We start from the raw sequence: 17,574 nt of genomic DNA, 5'->3' as shown, positions 1-17,574 counted from the left end.
TCTATTATTCATGCAAACCTGCATGGAAAGTGACCCCCCTGGCCAACTATTAATGTAAATGACTTGTCAACTGAAATCTGTCATTGGTTTTAATCGCTCACAAAAAGGAGGCTGGAATTGTCATTGGTGGGATTTTGTTGTTTTGTTTGTTTGTTTTTTAGGATCAAACAAAATCAGAAAACAAGACTAATGTTCTCTCCGCGGCTGCCATGGTTACAGAGAGGTTGTTTTTTTTTCTCTCGCCAGAAACACCTGTCTGAGATGTGAAAAAGGAGTCTAGTTTAAACTGGACTCGTGAAAGAGCAGATTAAACATGACTCATTGAGAGATTGAAAGAAGCTCATCAATATATATACATATATATGTATATATATACATATATATGTATATATTCACAATGGTAAAAAAAAATATTTACCTCTGGGTAATTCTTAAGGGATGACTCACTGGAACTCAGGTTGAATCACAAGTGAGTGATTCTGCGGTACAGTGCCCCCTAATGGCCAGATTTAGATTTGTTTAATGTAACGAGAGGATAAAAGGCTTTCCTGGGGAGGGGGTCGGATGATAATGACACAATCTGCATTAAATTGCTACCTCCCATCTCTTAATGCAATATAAAGTGATATTTGCGATGTTAGTAGTAATTTCCTCAAGACTTATTTTTGTTATGTGATGTTGCTATCGGCAGCAAACACAATCGCACACATTGCAAAGAAACAATCCGCAGCATCAGGACGGTGGATATCCAACACCGACCTCATCACTGGTGTGACTCATGCATTCCTTTGTGTGTCTGTGTCACACTCCACCCCCACACCTCAGCACCCAGCTAGTAGCACAGTGTGGTAACCTATATCACACAGAGCACTTTCTAATCCAACATGACCTCTCACCAGGCTGCTACCCAGGCCAGCAAGAACACCACCATGACAGTCATGCCGTGATTAGCAAAGGAACAGTGGGGGGAGGAGAGGCCACGAGGTTTTATTGGAAGATTATTTACCGTGAACGAAGCTTTCACACACCTTTCACACGTTGTGCTTTTTTAACCTTGTTCTCGCCTTAAATATAAATGCCGACTAAATATATGCTTCCTTATCTTTAATTTTTCTGACTCACTGATTTCAATGCAAGATGAGGGGAAAGTTCCCAGTTTGAAAAGGCTGTTTGCCAAATTTTATGTCTAATCAACCACAAAATCCCATCCCTGTCCAGGCTCCAAGGATGATTTTTCTTGGTGCAGCTCCAAATGTTGCCCTTAAAGTGTAGAGAATATTATTTCAGGTCAAGTGAAGAGGTTCAACCCAGGCCAGACCGCACCAACCTCGAGCAGCGAGGTACCCCTGTTACAGTTGGTTCAGCCCGAAATGGAGAAAGAGGTGTGAAGATAAGCATGATGTGGAAAGAGTGAAGGTGGAATAACTTTAGGCCTGAAAAGCCTGGTGGTGCAAGTAAAAGTAGAGAAATTAAAAATGGCACCCAGGAACAATGAAGGACAACGGCCCTCCTTAGTTTATTGGATTTTAATTTGATTTTAAAGAATTTAAAGCAATTTCTCTATTTATTTTTGCATTTTTCACTATTTTTATTGTTCTTATCTCAACTGAGTTTGGAAAACTTCTTTAAAAGAACAAAAATAAACTAATCTCAACGCAGATTAAACGTCAACGACGTTAGCTGACGCAGTCAAAGTGTTCGGTCTCAGCACTCTTTCTGACCTTGGGACGAATCCCTGCAGCTTTAAGTCCCCCAGAACTGTTCTCATGGCAGTAATATGCTTGGCTTAGCAACTTCTGTGAGTCCAAAGGCCTCATTATGCATTCACGTCACCTCTTCACTGGGTGCTCAAACAGCCTCGGAGACATGTCATGTCAGCAGCCGCTGGAAGTCACATTGCTGCCTTCAATTTCTTGATCAGCCGCTGTCACCGAAAGGAGAATCACCAAAAATCAAAATAGTTTGTTATATTTTTGTGCTGCTTTGGATTCTAAAGTCATTGATCAGGAACTTCTAGTTGCGTTTCTGGGTATAATTTATGAATATGAATTGTGCATTCAAAAATCCTTAATGATACAGATATGATTAGAGATGCTTCACTGATCTTCCTCATCAGTATCTTTTTAATATGCGCTATAGGAGTTTCTTCCAGCTGTGGGAGACATGAACCTCTCCTAAAAATGCATGGAGGTCACTGCGGCTTTGAAGGCCTCTAAACATGGAGAATAGTTAAGAAATGTGTAAAAGTAAAAATTCAGTTAGTAAAAAAAGTCATCAGGCTTCGTCAAAACCTGATTCCAGAGAACACTGACGGATGCATTTAACAGTTTATTCTGTGTAATGACAGCAAAAGCACCATTAAAAATATGCATTCTGTTACCAAAAAGGTCATGTGTCACATCTTCACAATAACAACTAGTGCTTTTTTTATTTTATTTCAGAAGTTCAGTGCTGCAAAAAAAAAATGCTTGAGTGAGACCCAAATGGCTCCCATTGTACATCCCTCCAGATAAGAGCACAAACTAAATGCCAGAAATGTAAATGCCTACGAGGAAAGCGGTCACACAGGATTTGTGGGACGTTGAAAACCTGTGCAGCTTAACATTTTATCAAAAGGGCACTGACTTTTACTGGATTCTCCAGGAGGAGCAACTGTTTTCATTAGCATGTATGACATTTCCATGTCGCTTGTGTGGTTTATCGTGTCAACTGGCTCAAAGTAATGGGTTAATGAATTACCATTTTCCCCTTCTGAAAACTCATCTTTATGCTCCTTAGTGTGGTTGCGGTTCATCATCTGTAGAACAATGCAGAACATCAGAGTGAAATTATATTTCTATCTTGCATCAGTGAATTCATGTGTGGCAGAAAATGTCCAGACAAAGGGAGATGGATCAACAATATGAGAAACACAAGCAGCTCATCATGGCGGTGGCGAAGGAAAGTGAAGACCTTCTGACAAATCATTCACGTTTTTAATTATAACAATGCACCCTTTAAGTTCATTAAATTAATCTCTTTGTGGAAACATTGATCCAGCTGCATGCATTGTTTATAAATTCAACATATTTCCTTCCAATTTACAATAATTTCTTTTAAAAAATAAAACTCCGAGTGAAAATTAAAAGAAAAGAAAAGCAGGGATGAGATCAGATGCTTGCTTTAAGTGAGGGAGTTTAATAGATTTGAATTGATTTTCTGACAAGTTTATCAGGAATATTCATATTTTGAGATTTTTGTCTTTCTTTCTTTCTTTCTTTCTTGTTCTGAAGTGGGTGGTTTGCCTCAAGTCACACAACACAATCAAACCGGATTACAACAAACCCTCCTTTGAATAAAGCGTCTCTTGTGAACAGCCAGTGAATGAATGGTGGTGTGCTGTCCGTGGTGCTGAAACCTGACACACTTGTTGCTTCGAGCTGCCACCACCCTCAGCTCCATCTCTGACACTCATGAAGATTCTGTCCAATGATTAATACACAACTGTCTGCTCAGGCTGAGAAGTGAGCGCCATAAGATGAGGGGACAGGCGTGTCATTTATTTCCTGATGGTTTATTTCCATTTAACACTGTTCCAAAGTGGCAACTACAACTACTGGGAGACTGGCGGTGGATGTGTGTGTGCAGAGGGTGGAAGTCAGTGACAGATCTGAGTTAGAGAGGATCTCCACCCAAAATGTTAGTCTTAAATATAAAAAAAAGATTGACTCTTTCTAAAAAATATATCTAAGGGGTGACATTAAATTCAGATTTTGAATCTGGAAAAGGGGTGGGTATTGATTTTAGCTACTCCCTCACATGAATAAAACATAAAACAAAGGGAAAAGTGAGTCTAAAATGACACACAAATGTGAATCTGAACAGAAATGGGTGTTTGTCCCAGTGTGTGTTTGTCCTGATGTGTGTTCCCAGTCTGGGTTAGGTTCCATTCCCGCTTCATCCCTGAAACTGATCAACAGTAACAGAAATCTGATGAATAAGGTGAGTGATGTGGGTAAGTGAGTTAACTTAAACTCACTTGGGTGGTTTATGACATTATAATAAATGATCGTGGCTTCTGCTAGGGGTAAATTTAACGTTTGCTTCTCCAGTCTTTATCATATTCACCAGTTCCATTTCCTCACGTGTAAACGACGCGATCTTGATATTTTATGTAATTAAAAGCTTTTATTCCCACTCTCGTCTCCATGTGGAGTGCGCTCTTGTCGCCCAGCGGTCGTCGCTCGGCTCTTTCCGTCTCTGTCCGCCTCTTCATTAACATTCCTCACTTGCAGTGGGTGTGATGCTGAAAGGATCTCTGGGGAGCCGAGCGGAGACGCGCAGTGTCCCTGTGCGTTTAGAGGAGGAGGTATCTACTGCCGACAGTAGGGGAGCGACGAGCAGGAGCGGAAGAAGAGGCAGCAGAACCTACATAGCAGGCGACCATTCCTTCACTGCTGGTGTCCGTTCACTGCCAGCCACCTGCAGAAAAACGACCATTCGCTCCTGATTATCGAATTTTCTCCCCCCCTAATAAAGGGTTTCCAGGATGTGTCGGATCTAACGTCTCCTGGAGAGAAACGAGGACTTACCCGACTCCCCTTGGTGGATGTGGACACCTGATATACTGTGGACATGGAAAAGATAGAGAATTTATCCTTTTCGGTTCTGCTGGTTTTATGGGGATGCGCGCTTGGAGGCTCGCCCAGCGTTCAAATCGGTAAGGTATCCATTAGAATAAAACACGCATCGGTTTCAGACCAACGAATCTGTGCGTAAGATGCAGAGAAACGTTGCAGGGAATGTGTCTAATCAGAGATGTTTTCAAGTTTTAATTAAAATCGTGTTTCGGTTTCAGGGGGTCTATTTCCAAGGGGCGCGGATCAAGAGTATAGCGCATTTCGGATAGGAATGGTTCAGTTTGGCACCTTGGAATTCAGACTGACGCCTCACATTGACAATCTGGAAGTGGCGAACAGTTTTGCCGTCACCAACTGCTGTAAGTATTTAAAAAAAATACCCCATCTCGCTGATGGCACCCGTGGAATGTCGATAATCATATTAATGCTTGTGTTTTTTTTTTTTTTATGAGGTGAGTGTGGTTTAATGAATGGACTCTTGGGATGGAGATGGGACTCTTAACTCTGCAATCTATATTCTAAAAGCAGATATACGGAGGCAGGAGGATGGGTAGGCCTATTCCCAGGCAGGGGAAAGTTGGTTTCCACAGTAACACAGTCACTCATTTTCATTCCTTCAGAGATCAAATAAGACTGCACTGCAAAAATATCGACCCTGGCTGTTTTCATCCGACCGTCTTTTAAACCCACTGGTGTGGGGGTTTTTTTTCTTTTCTAACGTAACCTATAAAATAATCATAAGATAAAGGCCTGCTTGATTCCAGTGAAGCTATACGTTGAATCAAATGTCATTTCTGTACGGCTGCCGACGCCAAGATAAGATTCCATCATCTCATTCTTAAAAAAAAAAAAAAAAAATCCATGCGCGCTTGTTTATTCCAACCATCTCGTCGAGTAAATTGAGGTTTTCGTGGGTTAGAAAAAAAAACAAAAAAACCCCAAGATGTGCTGAGATGAACATTTTTTGCAGTGTGTTCCGCTGGCACGTCTTTTCTCTGCTGTGAAGGAACAGTGTTCATCCATCGCTGCCTCCCTTAAGACAGCCCGCATAGGCCTACACAGATTTACATAAAGCGTCGCATGTATTGAGTCTGATCAATGGGATTAAAGAGGATACAGCCTATAATAGGTAAGATGATTGAACAGCCTCGATGTGTTTGGCTGTTGCGCGGGGAGAAAATCGTTGGATCAAACAAATCAGGATTTATTTTCTCTTTATTCGCCATTTTTCGAATGGGTCTAGTATTAAATGCTTATTTCTTTAACCCGAAGCGCCAAAATGCTGACTGTACTCATCAATAAAAAATAAATAAATTAAATAAATAAATAAAAAAAATTTTTTAAATTGTATATATATATATACAGTATATATATATATATATATATATATATATATATATATATATACAGTATATATATATATATATATATATATATATACAGTATATATATATATATATATATATATATATACAGTATATGTATATATATATATATATATACAGTATATATATATATACAGTATATATATATATATATATATATATATATATATATATATATATATATATATATATATATATATATATATATATATATATATATATATATATATATATATATATATATATATATATATATATATAAACGGCCATAGCTAGAACATTTCATTAGGTGGTTGCCAAGCGACTACTCCTCTCAAGACTCCCTTACACATAAATCAAAGGCTTTTGATTGGTGCGCGTCAGTCCAATCGATTTCATTACCATATAAAAGCTTCCTGCTTTGGAGAGGCTCATTGAACCCGACAGATCACAGCGGGGGTCCTGTCCATGTGCAACATACAAATATCATAGTCTGGCTATGATTAAAAAAATATCAGGTTTTTATCTATTTGTAGGTTCATTCTGCTTGAGATTTAAGACCCAGATTCAACCTACATCCAACGCTGCACTTTGTGAAGCTGACCTGCAGTAGATTTGTTAACATGACACTAAATATGAGCCCCATCAATCTAGACCGGAGTGCTTCCCTGTTTTTTTTGCCAGTTAAATGACAAATACAAAGATAAGGTCAGAACATTTGCAGGCATTTATGCTCAAAGATGGAATATTACTAACCTGATTATTGGGCTACTTGGGTTTTCATGTTTTCTAGAATGTTATCAGTAGAATAAAAGAAAATAACAGATGTAGTGTTTTAAGCTACTGACTTTTGCTGTCTTTTGAAGCTTCCGGTACCATCAAGTGTGTCCAAAATGAAATATTCTATAAGAACACAGCTGGCACATCGAGAATGACGTTGAAGTTTCATCTGAGATGACAGAACCCTCCTCGCCTTCTAGGTCGCCATCTTTGTTATGTAGCACAAAGGGGGAGGAGCCAATGAGATTTTAAAGGTTACGAATAGGCAGGTATTTTTTTAACACGTTGGTCGAAATCCTCAGGTTTGACTCTGAGCCTTGAAAACTTTTGGTGATTTCAGAATGAACTTAAATCCACTCCAAGGGAAACGGAGGGGGCACGGCGGCTGGGTTGCGGTGAAGGGGTGGAGGCGGTGGTGGTGGTGGATGGGTGGGGGGTGAGGGTGGGTTCTGAGGTGTTTTTAGGCCAGTAGATGGCAGTCTCATGATATCTCACAAAGCATAATTAAAGTAGATTAGAAGCACGGCTATGTATTTTTTTTTCACACACATGTCACGACACGGCATCCAGAGACGTGGAATCTGACGTGTTGAAGGCAAAGACACAACGGCAGCCTTCTGGAGGCGTTCAGTCGAGCTCCAGGACTCCTCACAAACTCCATTACCGAGGAGCTGCTGCTGCGAGCTTTCATTTTGGATCCAACAAAAACACATTCGTCTTTAATGTGGAGGAACACGGGAGGGGGAATGTGGACCTAAATACTATTTTATTGACCTGAACCGAACTCATCAAAGAAGTGATAGATTTGTGTTTCTCCTTAGACAAGGAAGGAGGAGGTCTTTTACCTGATACACACGGAAATTTATATTGCCGTCAAACTTGGTCTGGAAAAAAATGTGAAGCTTATTGTTAGAATATATAAAATTTGTCGTTTCCATACAATAATTTTTTATGTAGACTGGTGAAATTAAAATTCTGGTCTGTTCTGTGATATACACCCCACAGACATATTACACTCCACTCTGAATATGCAGCAGCTTACTTCATCAACACAGTGTGTCAGATATGGAGGGTGGGAGGGAGGATGATGCATTCCTCCATCAATAACTCTTCACATGGACAGGCCTGCATCTGTTGCCAGGGCCAAGTCCTGTGTGTGTGTGTTTGTGTGTATGTGTGTGTGTGTGTGTGTGTGTGTGTGTGTCTGGGTGTAGATGTGTGGAGTTATATTGCTTCGCTGTCCACCCAGAGCAATAAATTTCAACTATTCCTGCCCAAAGTTCCAGGAACTGACTCACCTTTGAGACCTCACAGGGTTTGATGACTGACATACCTGGCCACGCCCACTGCTAATGCAAATCTGGACATGCCCACTGCTAATACAAATAGCATATATCTGTATAAATAAAGTGTGACGTGTGAACATTTAGTTTAGAATATGCAGATATGTATAAGTAAGGGACGGTCTAGTCTGGAGTTTGTGCAGTTGCATCATGGGAATTGGAGTATTTCAAAGGCTTGACTCTGCACAGGTCACTGATGATATTTAAGAATCTGCTGCTGCATTTGCTGCTTCCTCAATCCTCAATTTCATTTGATTCGATCATGGTCCAGACAGCCGTTACACCTCTTTCATCAAAATATGACAAAATAAGGTCGGTCTAAAAATACGACGGCCTTCCTGTCACCTTCTGTTTACTTGACAGCGTCACATTCCATCAACTCACAGGACATACAGTACAGTAGACAATGAGTGCATCAGTGTGTGCATATACATGTTGATGCTGTGATGCTCTGCTGGGCCTTCGTCGCTGCTTCCCATCATTTTAAAGCCATTCGTTTCATTCGTCCTCCTTTGAGATCGACAGAGCAGTTTGAGGTCGCCGACAGCTGGTTGGCAATTTAACATCGAAGCGTTTCTAGTTTGTTATGGTTTGACTCACATTAAATCGCAATTTAATTCAACTACATGCACATGGCATCTCAGGAACATATGCATCAAGGGACTCGGCTAAATGATCAAAAGCCCCAAACCTTACATGGCGCAGCAGAGCATCGGCTATAGCCGATTTATTGTTCACACTTAATTAAGTGCATTCTCCTCAATTTCAGAGCAGACTTTGAAATATTAAGTAGGCCTGGGAGCTGGCCGGTCAGAAAATGAGGCTACAGAACCCTCTGCGGATCTTTTGCCTGCCCTCAATACAGCCCGCAACAAGCCCTTATCACTGTGTCCTCAAAAACACAAGAGAGAGAGATAGCATCATGTTTCAAAGTCAGCCTCGGTCTCAAACCCAAACACTTTCTCAGAGCCTCGAAGGCATGAGGCTCAAATGCATTTTTGCCCTCAGCTGAGAAGGAAGCTAACTTTTTTATCCTCCAGCCACAGCGGTCAGTACATCTCAGAACTTACCGGCTGCACAGACTACATGTTTGAGCCAGAACGGGACCTTGAAAATGATGATTTATTCAACTGTTAGACTCAAGGCGAAGCTGAACTTTGCAAAAATCCGACCGGTGGCTGGTACCGAACTTGTTTTCAAAAGGGAAGCTGATAAAAACATGTATCTGAAAATTAATCATACTAAATTATGATATAAACCAACTTTGTTGCATGCAATCATTTTTGCAGGGTTTTATTTTAAACTATAAGAATCTTACATTCTTTTTTTTTTTTTTATTGTCATCTTCAAAGTTCACTTCGCTGAGTAGAATCATCTTAAATTCCCAGGATGACCTTCTCAGCTGGATGCTCATTGACATGCATAGAGGAGAATCCGTCCATCCCATCAACCTGATGATTAAAGTTTGATCCAGTCGCCCTGCCCGGTCTTACAGGGTGTTCTTATCAAACTTATTAGGAGTGTGTGTCTGTGTGTGTGTGTGTGTGGGAGTGTGGAAGATAAAGACATAATTTTTTTTTTAAATGACAGGACAGAGACAGGAAGGCTTCACAGAGTGATAAGCAGAGCAGCAATGCAGTGAATGAAAAAGTGCATCTTTGTTCATCCCTTCGGATGAAATGTTTGTGTTTCATTGAGCAAAATGTAAATGCAGTGGAAACGCATTAGCGTGTCTTTAGGCCGGCTCTGTCCTGCTTTTATAAAAGGGCACGATGATTCCACTTAAAGGTGGATAAAATCAATGTAAAACTGCCGTTTTTTTTAAAATTATCTTTTAGTCTGATGTATAACCCGCTGATAAAGATTTTAGTCTCGACATGTTTAAATCCCAACACAGGCGCAGGTGTGTTCATCTCAGGTGTGTTTTCTTCAGCCTTCTCACCCAACCAGGAGTCATTTTGTCCACATTTCAGGCTGGAAACCTTTCTTTCTATTCTCATCAGGGCCTATTTTGTAGACTGTGTTACTCTTGTAAGGACTTGTTCCCTTGTGGTTTGTCTGCGAGGAAAAAGTCTCCCCTGGACCGAAGCCGACTCACGTCTGCAGCTGTTTGCTTGCCGGTTGTATTTTGTTGGAATTCCAATTTTTTTTGTGAAGCATTTAAAAGGTGACATTTTGAGTTTTCTTTTGGAGGTGTGCTCTTACGGGACTTCCCTGAGTAACCTCTGGAAGGGAAGAGTTGGTTTTTTTTTGGCTGGTTGAAATGATCCATGTCCTCACTGAGCAAACTTTGGCTGTTCCTCGACAGCTCAGACTGGATGCAGGACAGTTTTCTGTTTGCTTTGTGGCTTTTGCAGCAAATGTGATCACGCCTTTGTGTCGGAGTGTTTTTATGGGGTTTGGTGCTGAACTCTGAGTTTCTTTATAGAAATAGGAACTGCTTCCAACTCACCAGGTGACTATTACAGCATTTTGAGACCAGACAAGGGAATCGTAAGGGCATAGTGCAAAAATCATTCACTTCTTTCAAACAGAAAATTAAAAAAGAAAAAAATACTGGAACAGTGAATGCATCGGCTGCAAGCTGCTTCATTTTGATGAATGTTTTTGGAAGTAAATATATGGTCATCCATTAGATGATGTTGGTCATTACATGGAACCAGAACCTTTTATATGATTGGGAATATAGCAGAATTTCATGGGTAAAACCTGCAATGCTTGGATGAAGATTACACAGTGACATTTCCATAACATCTGCAACACAAACATACACTCTGGATTCCAGGAATATGCAGAATATTCTGGTGACTCAGAACGTTTAAATTTATAGGGATCGTGAAAAATTTAACGTGCAATTTAGGTGAACTTGAGGATGAAACTGTTCCGATTCAGTTCCTGAGCCGGAAAACATGTTTTGTTTTTGTTTTTTCCTTGAATGTCCACCAGGTGGGCAAGTTATATGGGTGATTTGTATTTTTCCTGTCGGCAAAGCCAGAATTACAGAAATTTGAATTTTGTTAGTTTGAAATAATAATAATAATGTGAATAAAAATATGTAGTTTCCAGCTAACTTGGTTTTATTTTATGTTTAATCAATACTTGATAATAAATATCCTAGTAGCATGACTAGATGCCATTAGAGTAGTTTGAGAGAATCTAAATTCTGCTTTCCTTATTATGTGGGTGATCTGATCCTCTAAAGGGACAGTTTGTAGTTTTTTGCAACTCTCGATTGATCGTAAAAGCAGCTGTCAGCAGAAATCCAGTCAACAATGCCGAACGGGAAAAACACATAATATGAAAAGCATATGAATCAGCACAGCAATACGATAAAGTGCTTTGTAATAGAATTTATTGGAAAACAATAACTTCTGAGTAAATATAGCATCAGCACGCTCAGATAGAAGCGATTCTAAGGAGGATCGATGAGAATGACGGCAAATACGTCGTAGACGTCAGGACGATTATTAGTAGGTAGACAATTCAAAAAGAGGTCATTGGCTGAAGGCGAGTCCACGAAAGCTAGGTCAGCCCACTGGCAGGTGGGAACACACACACACACACACACACACACACACACACACACACACACACACACACACACACAGTTTGATGATGCAGAAGGGCAATAGGCGACTCCGACCTATTCCCAAGTGCTGTCGCGTATTTTAGGATAGCGGAAGTAAAGAATGGTCTTTCCAAGGTTTGGGATGGGGCAAAAGGGTAGGGGTTGTATTTACTGTCAATGGGTAATCCGGTCATCGATGCCCATTGCTTGAACTCTTTTACCATCGACCCCCCAAAAAAATAAATTGCAGTTGCTCGACTAAGCAAGTTAGTAAAAGACCTTTTACATATGAACACGTCTGTAATCCTCATGATTTCTACTGAATTACACTCCTAATCACGTTTAATACCTTCATACACTTCTATACTGTCATACGTGCCATTTACTTCTCAGCCAGGCGAAACGATTACCGCTGAGTAAATAGCAGTAATCCACGGTCCAGCGGTCTGTCAACACGACAAGTTCAGTTCTGCCTGCACAACAAAAGCAGCCTTCCATTGATGGGGGGGGGGTGTTGTTTGCTGAAAAATAAATTTGCATGAAAATCCCCCAAAGTGAAGAAGACGTCAAATCAAAGGTTTGCAGATGCAAACCTCAGTCTGCTTTTTTTTTTTTTTTGGTAAAATACTCGCTTTAGTGTTGAAAAGCGTGTCCTCCGGAAGGTCACGGCTCGATTCGCATCCCCTTTGAAGCGGGGGTATTGTGTAATCTCTTGTCTTTTTTTTTTTCTTTTTTTTCTACCCTACCTTTCACTGGGGTGTAAGCTTTGACAAAAAGACAATGTCAAAAGCGTTGCGGCGCCAACACGAGCGTGAAAAATGAAGTGACTCTCGGGAGTCGCTCCCTTCCTGTCGGGCCGTACGATCTGACACAGCCTAGTGGGTTATGTAAAGGATAATGACCGACAGAACAGGCCCCTATGTTGTTAATTACTGATAATAGACACCTGTAATTGTCCTGCTCATGAAACGGTCTCTGAGGGGCCTGACTAATACCTGGAAGAATCATTACGAGGCGTCTTTATTTGCTTGTTCTGGCTGTCGTTCCTTTATCAAATAACTGCTTTTTACTCCAACTTTGGCAACATGTTTCATTCGAAAGAGAGCGAGGAGTTTGGGTAAAAGAGAAAAATAACATTTTACACCCAAATTAAATTCATTTCTTACAATATTCCTGAAAATATCACCATTAGATGTTAATTAGATGTTCAGGAACCATCAACACACCACGATGTGTTGCTTTCTTACGTCCACTCCCAAGTGTTTCCACGGCAGCTCGTACCTGAAGCGGTGGTTTTATAGGTGAAAATAATTATGGTCTGGCAGCTTCCGTGCTAGTTGGAACAATAGAGCAGCAGATCCAAAGTCTGCTTTGGTATTTCCACTAAAGGTCAGTGGGCACACGATGTTTTATTACAGGAGCTGGATGAAATGTGAACAAGGAAGCTTTGTGTTGATGCATGAGCCTGACTTTGCCAAATCAATATGCCAGAATAATTCTGTATTGTGCTAAGCTGGATTGGATTTGTGTGTCTTCTCACAGCAATGCGACACAGAGCTCCTCTTTTACCAGACTGAACGTTTGCAAAGCGGAACTTCATCTGTGTATTTTTTGTGAATTTTGGAAACAGATCTTATTTCTAATTACTTATCTGATTATAAATTTGTGTATCTGATGTTGGATCACTGATTCTGTCTCTTTGGAAAAGTTTTTCTCTGATTTTAATTAACAAAAAAAAAAACATTTCTTATAAATAGAAATGTCAGTCTATTTATTAAAAATATTGGAGTTTCATGTTGTAAATTAATAGCTAAGAGCTTATCAACTGATAACTGCTGGAATCGCATGGGTTAAGCCAACTGCGGCTTGAGAAGCTGATAAATGTATGGATAACGCCAGTGGAGCTGTCTTGATGTTCCTGCTGCAGTCAGACAGTCAGAGGTCCAACTCAGTCGATACCTGGGATAAATGAGCCGCTGATGCAGCTTGAGGCTCCGCCCCCAACCCCTACAAGTAATGGTGCAGCATTCAGAAAGGGCACGGAAAACCGAGGAAAGGGAGAGCTGAAAGGACGACCCCGTCCGCCGCAGAGACGACCGGCCCTTTAGTGGAGCAGCGAGAGCGTCCAACGCCGTCGTCTTCCATCCACATCCATCCGAAAAAAGCCTCCAGGAAACAGGTCACTGAACAAAAGGAGAGGGAGAAAGCAAGGAAGAGACAGAGAGGAGTGGAAAGGGAGGTGGGAGGAGGGAGGGGGGGGTCAGAAGTTGATAGAAACTGGCTGTCCTGTTCCTCTAGAAAACCAGCTGCCGGAAGAAGTGCTCTAAGGCGGACAAAAAAAAAAAGTCTTCCCAGTGCGCCTGGCTGGCCCACGGTGACACCTCCCAGAAGCCTTCCCATCAGCCTCTCAACAGAGTGAATGAGGGCTGTCGCCAAGGCAACCGACTCAAGTGCTGCAATGCATGTGTTCTGTCTCAATAAGAGTTTCATAATAAGAAGATTTTCACCATTGAGTTTGTTCTTTAGTATGAAATGACCATAAATATTCATCCTGTATTTCCACATATAGGATGAATATTTATGGTCATTTTTGTGGAGTCCGACTCATTTGATGGGTTTGATCTGTTCTTCCTAAAGGGAAAGCACATTCAAAAGGCTGCAGTAAGCTGTCAAGGTGAATAGCATGAGTGGGAACATGGTGGAAATATGTTACCGTGGCAACAGTCTACAGTAGGAATAAAAGCACTTCTGCAGGCGGATCGCTTTAGATGTCATAAAACGCCGGCTTCGCTCTGAGGATTTAAAGGGTTATTGATAAATATTTTGTCGTCCGTAAGTGTTGCGGGTTCCAGACCGGAGAGATGTTCTATGTTTTATGACCCTTTAACCTTAACATGCATGCTAGGAGCAGGAGAGGAATATAGCATTTTAATGTAGGTTTAAAGGAAATGATATCACGAGACAGTTTGGGAATGTGCAGACGTGCATCTTCCTCAAGGATGATTCCACTTCCTGCTTTACCTGTTTCTTTTATTATGGTTTGAATTTTTGGCAGCAACACTTTCTATTTCAGTTCTGATCACCGATTGTGGACGTGACCCCCTCCCCTCGGGATCTGCACCCACGATACCTTCGATTTCACTTGGGTGTTAAATACACGGATGAAACATGAGGAAAAGTTTACGACTAATCACCTGGTTTGTCCTGCGTGTGTCGGAGGGTCCAAATCTAACCGTGTAACAATTACATCAGTGACAAACGGGCTCATGTTGCTCCGACAGAAGGGTTGGAGGCTTCGCCGACGGGTGTCGGATCGTTTTTACGTCAAAAATCCACCGAGGCCAGAGGCCTTTTCTCTCTCTGTGGTGAGAACAGGAGCGTTGGAGAGGCTGTGATATCTAACATTCAGCTCTGTTAGCTGTGACTGGACTGCTGATGATCATTATCACAGCCACATCGTGTGTGTGTGTGTGTGTGTGTGTGAGAGGCTAAACTGATTTATCGTTTTGCTGATGCACTGGGCTTCTGTTAAATATCAGATAGTGATATCGACTGCTGAGTCAACAAATGTCCTCTCTGATCTCTGTAGCTTAATAAAATCTACTATGAAGCCTGAATTACACTTTTTTCATTTAGTCTTTCCAAAAAATGAATCTGAATTTAGAAGCAGCTCAGGCTGAAGATAAAGGTTTGCCAACGTAAAATCTCCGGATCTAAAGGGTAACATGCTTTAAAATAAATGTACTACCATAAAACTCATACATGTGGAATGACACATAATTTAAAACAGAATACAATAATAGCTTTTGAATCATTTTAGGGCTCACACGCTAAACTGAAGCTAATTACTTTAGCTGGTTGAGCATTTGATGAGTGACAGAGCAGAAACAAACGCCGGTGGATCGGAGGGAGCGGGGGGGGGGGCACCTTTAGAGCCACTTTGGTGAAAATGAGGTCAGATAATTGGGACGGCTAAATTTATTTCACCAGGGTTCACCTTCTCCTTGGAATGTGACGCTGTCAAATATAACGTGGAGGAATTTTAAACAGGTGATTAAGACGATTAAGACTGAGGTATTGAAAGGATTTCTAATCATCTCATTGGTTATTTATTGGTTAAGTTATTTATTGTGTTCTGCTATTGGGTCTTTAAATAAATCTGAGTCTTCACTTAGCGTGATTTAGTATAGTTTAACATCAGTAAACATCATAAATCAAGCAAAAAAACAACAACCAGTAGCCAAAAGCAACAATCTTGCAAATAACTGAATAAAAATCCCAAATCTGATTTGATTTCTGTTTAAATTTTAAATTTGTCTCCTTCATTATACATGAATGAAAAGCGGAGACGTCCCCTTCTGCCACAAGGCTGGTTCAAATTTGAGTGCATTTGAAATGTTTGTCACACGCAAATCCCAATCAATCGATCAACGATTTTGCTGTTTCAGATCCTTTTCATTAAAAGGCTTAGTACAGAAAACAATGCTGCTTCACAGATGAAACAATTAAAAACTACCAGGAGGAATTCTGAGCTCACAAACAACCAATCACAGTCTAACAAGTGCACATACTTCATTATCCAAGATGCACTATTGTTCCTGACCAGTGTTGGGATCACGAGTCCCCAAAGTGTGTTTATCGTACTGAAACACTCCCAGATTAAGTGAAAACTTAAATTTTCTTGTACATTTTATCTTCTTGAATGGAAAGATAGGGGGGGGGGAGAAAACCGGGTCCATCGCAGCTTAGAGCAATGATAAGATTTGTTTGAGCGTGTTCCTTATGCTGCCTAATAAGGGTGACCTCTTCAGCACTGTAGAGAAAGAGATTTACAGTCACCTCTTTTTCTTTTCTTTTTTTTTTTTCTGTATTTGGAGAAGGGATTTCTCGGGGAAAATTGCTCCGTGGTTTCATTGAGAAGCGGTCAGATGTGACAGAGCCTTAATGGCTTTTTCTTTCAATCCTCACTGTTTCTAAAAATCAGTGTTTCCATCAAAATGAATCATTCCCAGGTTCGTCCCCTGCAGAGTCGAACGCAGATTAAACACCTTTAAATTGCTGCAACATTTTCCAGCAAACATCATCAGCGAAGAGTCAAGTGGGAACGCTCAATGAATGTCTTCTGGATACGGATTACCATATTTGGTAATAAAGTAACACGTTGTCAAACTGTTCGCTCTGGCATAAGCTGCGGCACAGTCATGGGGGGGATATCCAGGCTCTAAGCGTGAGCTCAGAGAGTTTTTAATCCTGGGCAAACTCAGCAAGCTCACCAGAGAGAGAGAGAGTCAGCAAAGAAAAGTCAAACATAATGGAGAGAGTGGCGCCGAGAAAAGAAAACTCTCCAGTTGTGTTCGCTCCAGGGGTGACAAGTGATGAGCGTTAGTTGTTCTGATCTGTGATCCTGTGATGAAATACTTTCTTTTCTTTTCAAGAACATGAGCTTTAGGTGGAGTGGAGGTAGGTAACAGAAGTAAATGAAATATTCTTTAAAATATTCTTTAGATCTATCAACCAATTTTATAGAGAATATAATTTTATAATATATAGAATATAATTGTATTCTCTATAAACCAATTTCTTAATTTTCCTTTGGGAATTATAACAGTGTATAAAATAAATAAATAAATAAATAAATAAATAAATAAATAAATAAATAAATAAATAAATAAATAAATAAATAAATATTTAAGAGAAATTCTCTCATCATCAAAATACTACTGAATAAAGTATAAAGAGAATCAGGAACGTGGACGTGAACCCCAGCTGACGGAGATGACATCATTTCATTGTAGTTGATGCTCGAAGATGGCTTCTAATTGGAAGGACATCGGCGGCACATGAATACTGGCGGGGGGTGGGGTGGGGGGGGTGAACGATGGCTTCGCCTCATCTTATTT

General features: G+C 40.5%; 1 protein-coding gene across 3 annotated transcripts in view; it reads left to right on the top strand.

Moving 5' to 3' along the window:
* Positions 1–4,451: 4,451 nt before the first annotated feature.
* gria2b (glutamate receptor, ionotropic, AMPA 2b) overlaps positions 4,452–17,574 on the top strand; it is a 36,159-nt gene continuing 23,036 nt past the window's right edge. For all 3 annotated transcript variants that reach the window (XM_068325591.1, XM_068325590.1, XM_068325589.1), the window contains exons 1-2: positions 4,452–4,699; positions 4,838–4,978. In XM_068325591.1, the coding sequence (XP_068181692.1) occupies positions 4,615–4,699; positions 4,838–4,978 (226 nt within the window). In that variant the 5' untranslated portion in view covers positions 4,452–4,614. The remainder of the gene's footprint in view (positions 4,700–4,837; positions 4,979–17,574) is intronic.

This window comes from Antennarius striatus, chromosome 10 (assembly GCF_040054535.1).
Source record: "Antennarius striatus isolate MH-2024 chromosome 10, ASM4005453v1, whole genome shotgun sequence".
NCBI classification, from domain to species: Eukaryota; Metazoa; Chordata; class Actinopteri; order Lophiiformes; family Antennariidae; genus Antennarius; species Antennarius striatus.
This window is presented reverse-complemented; position numbering and strand designations above follow the sequence as displayed.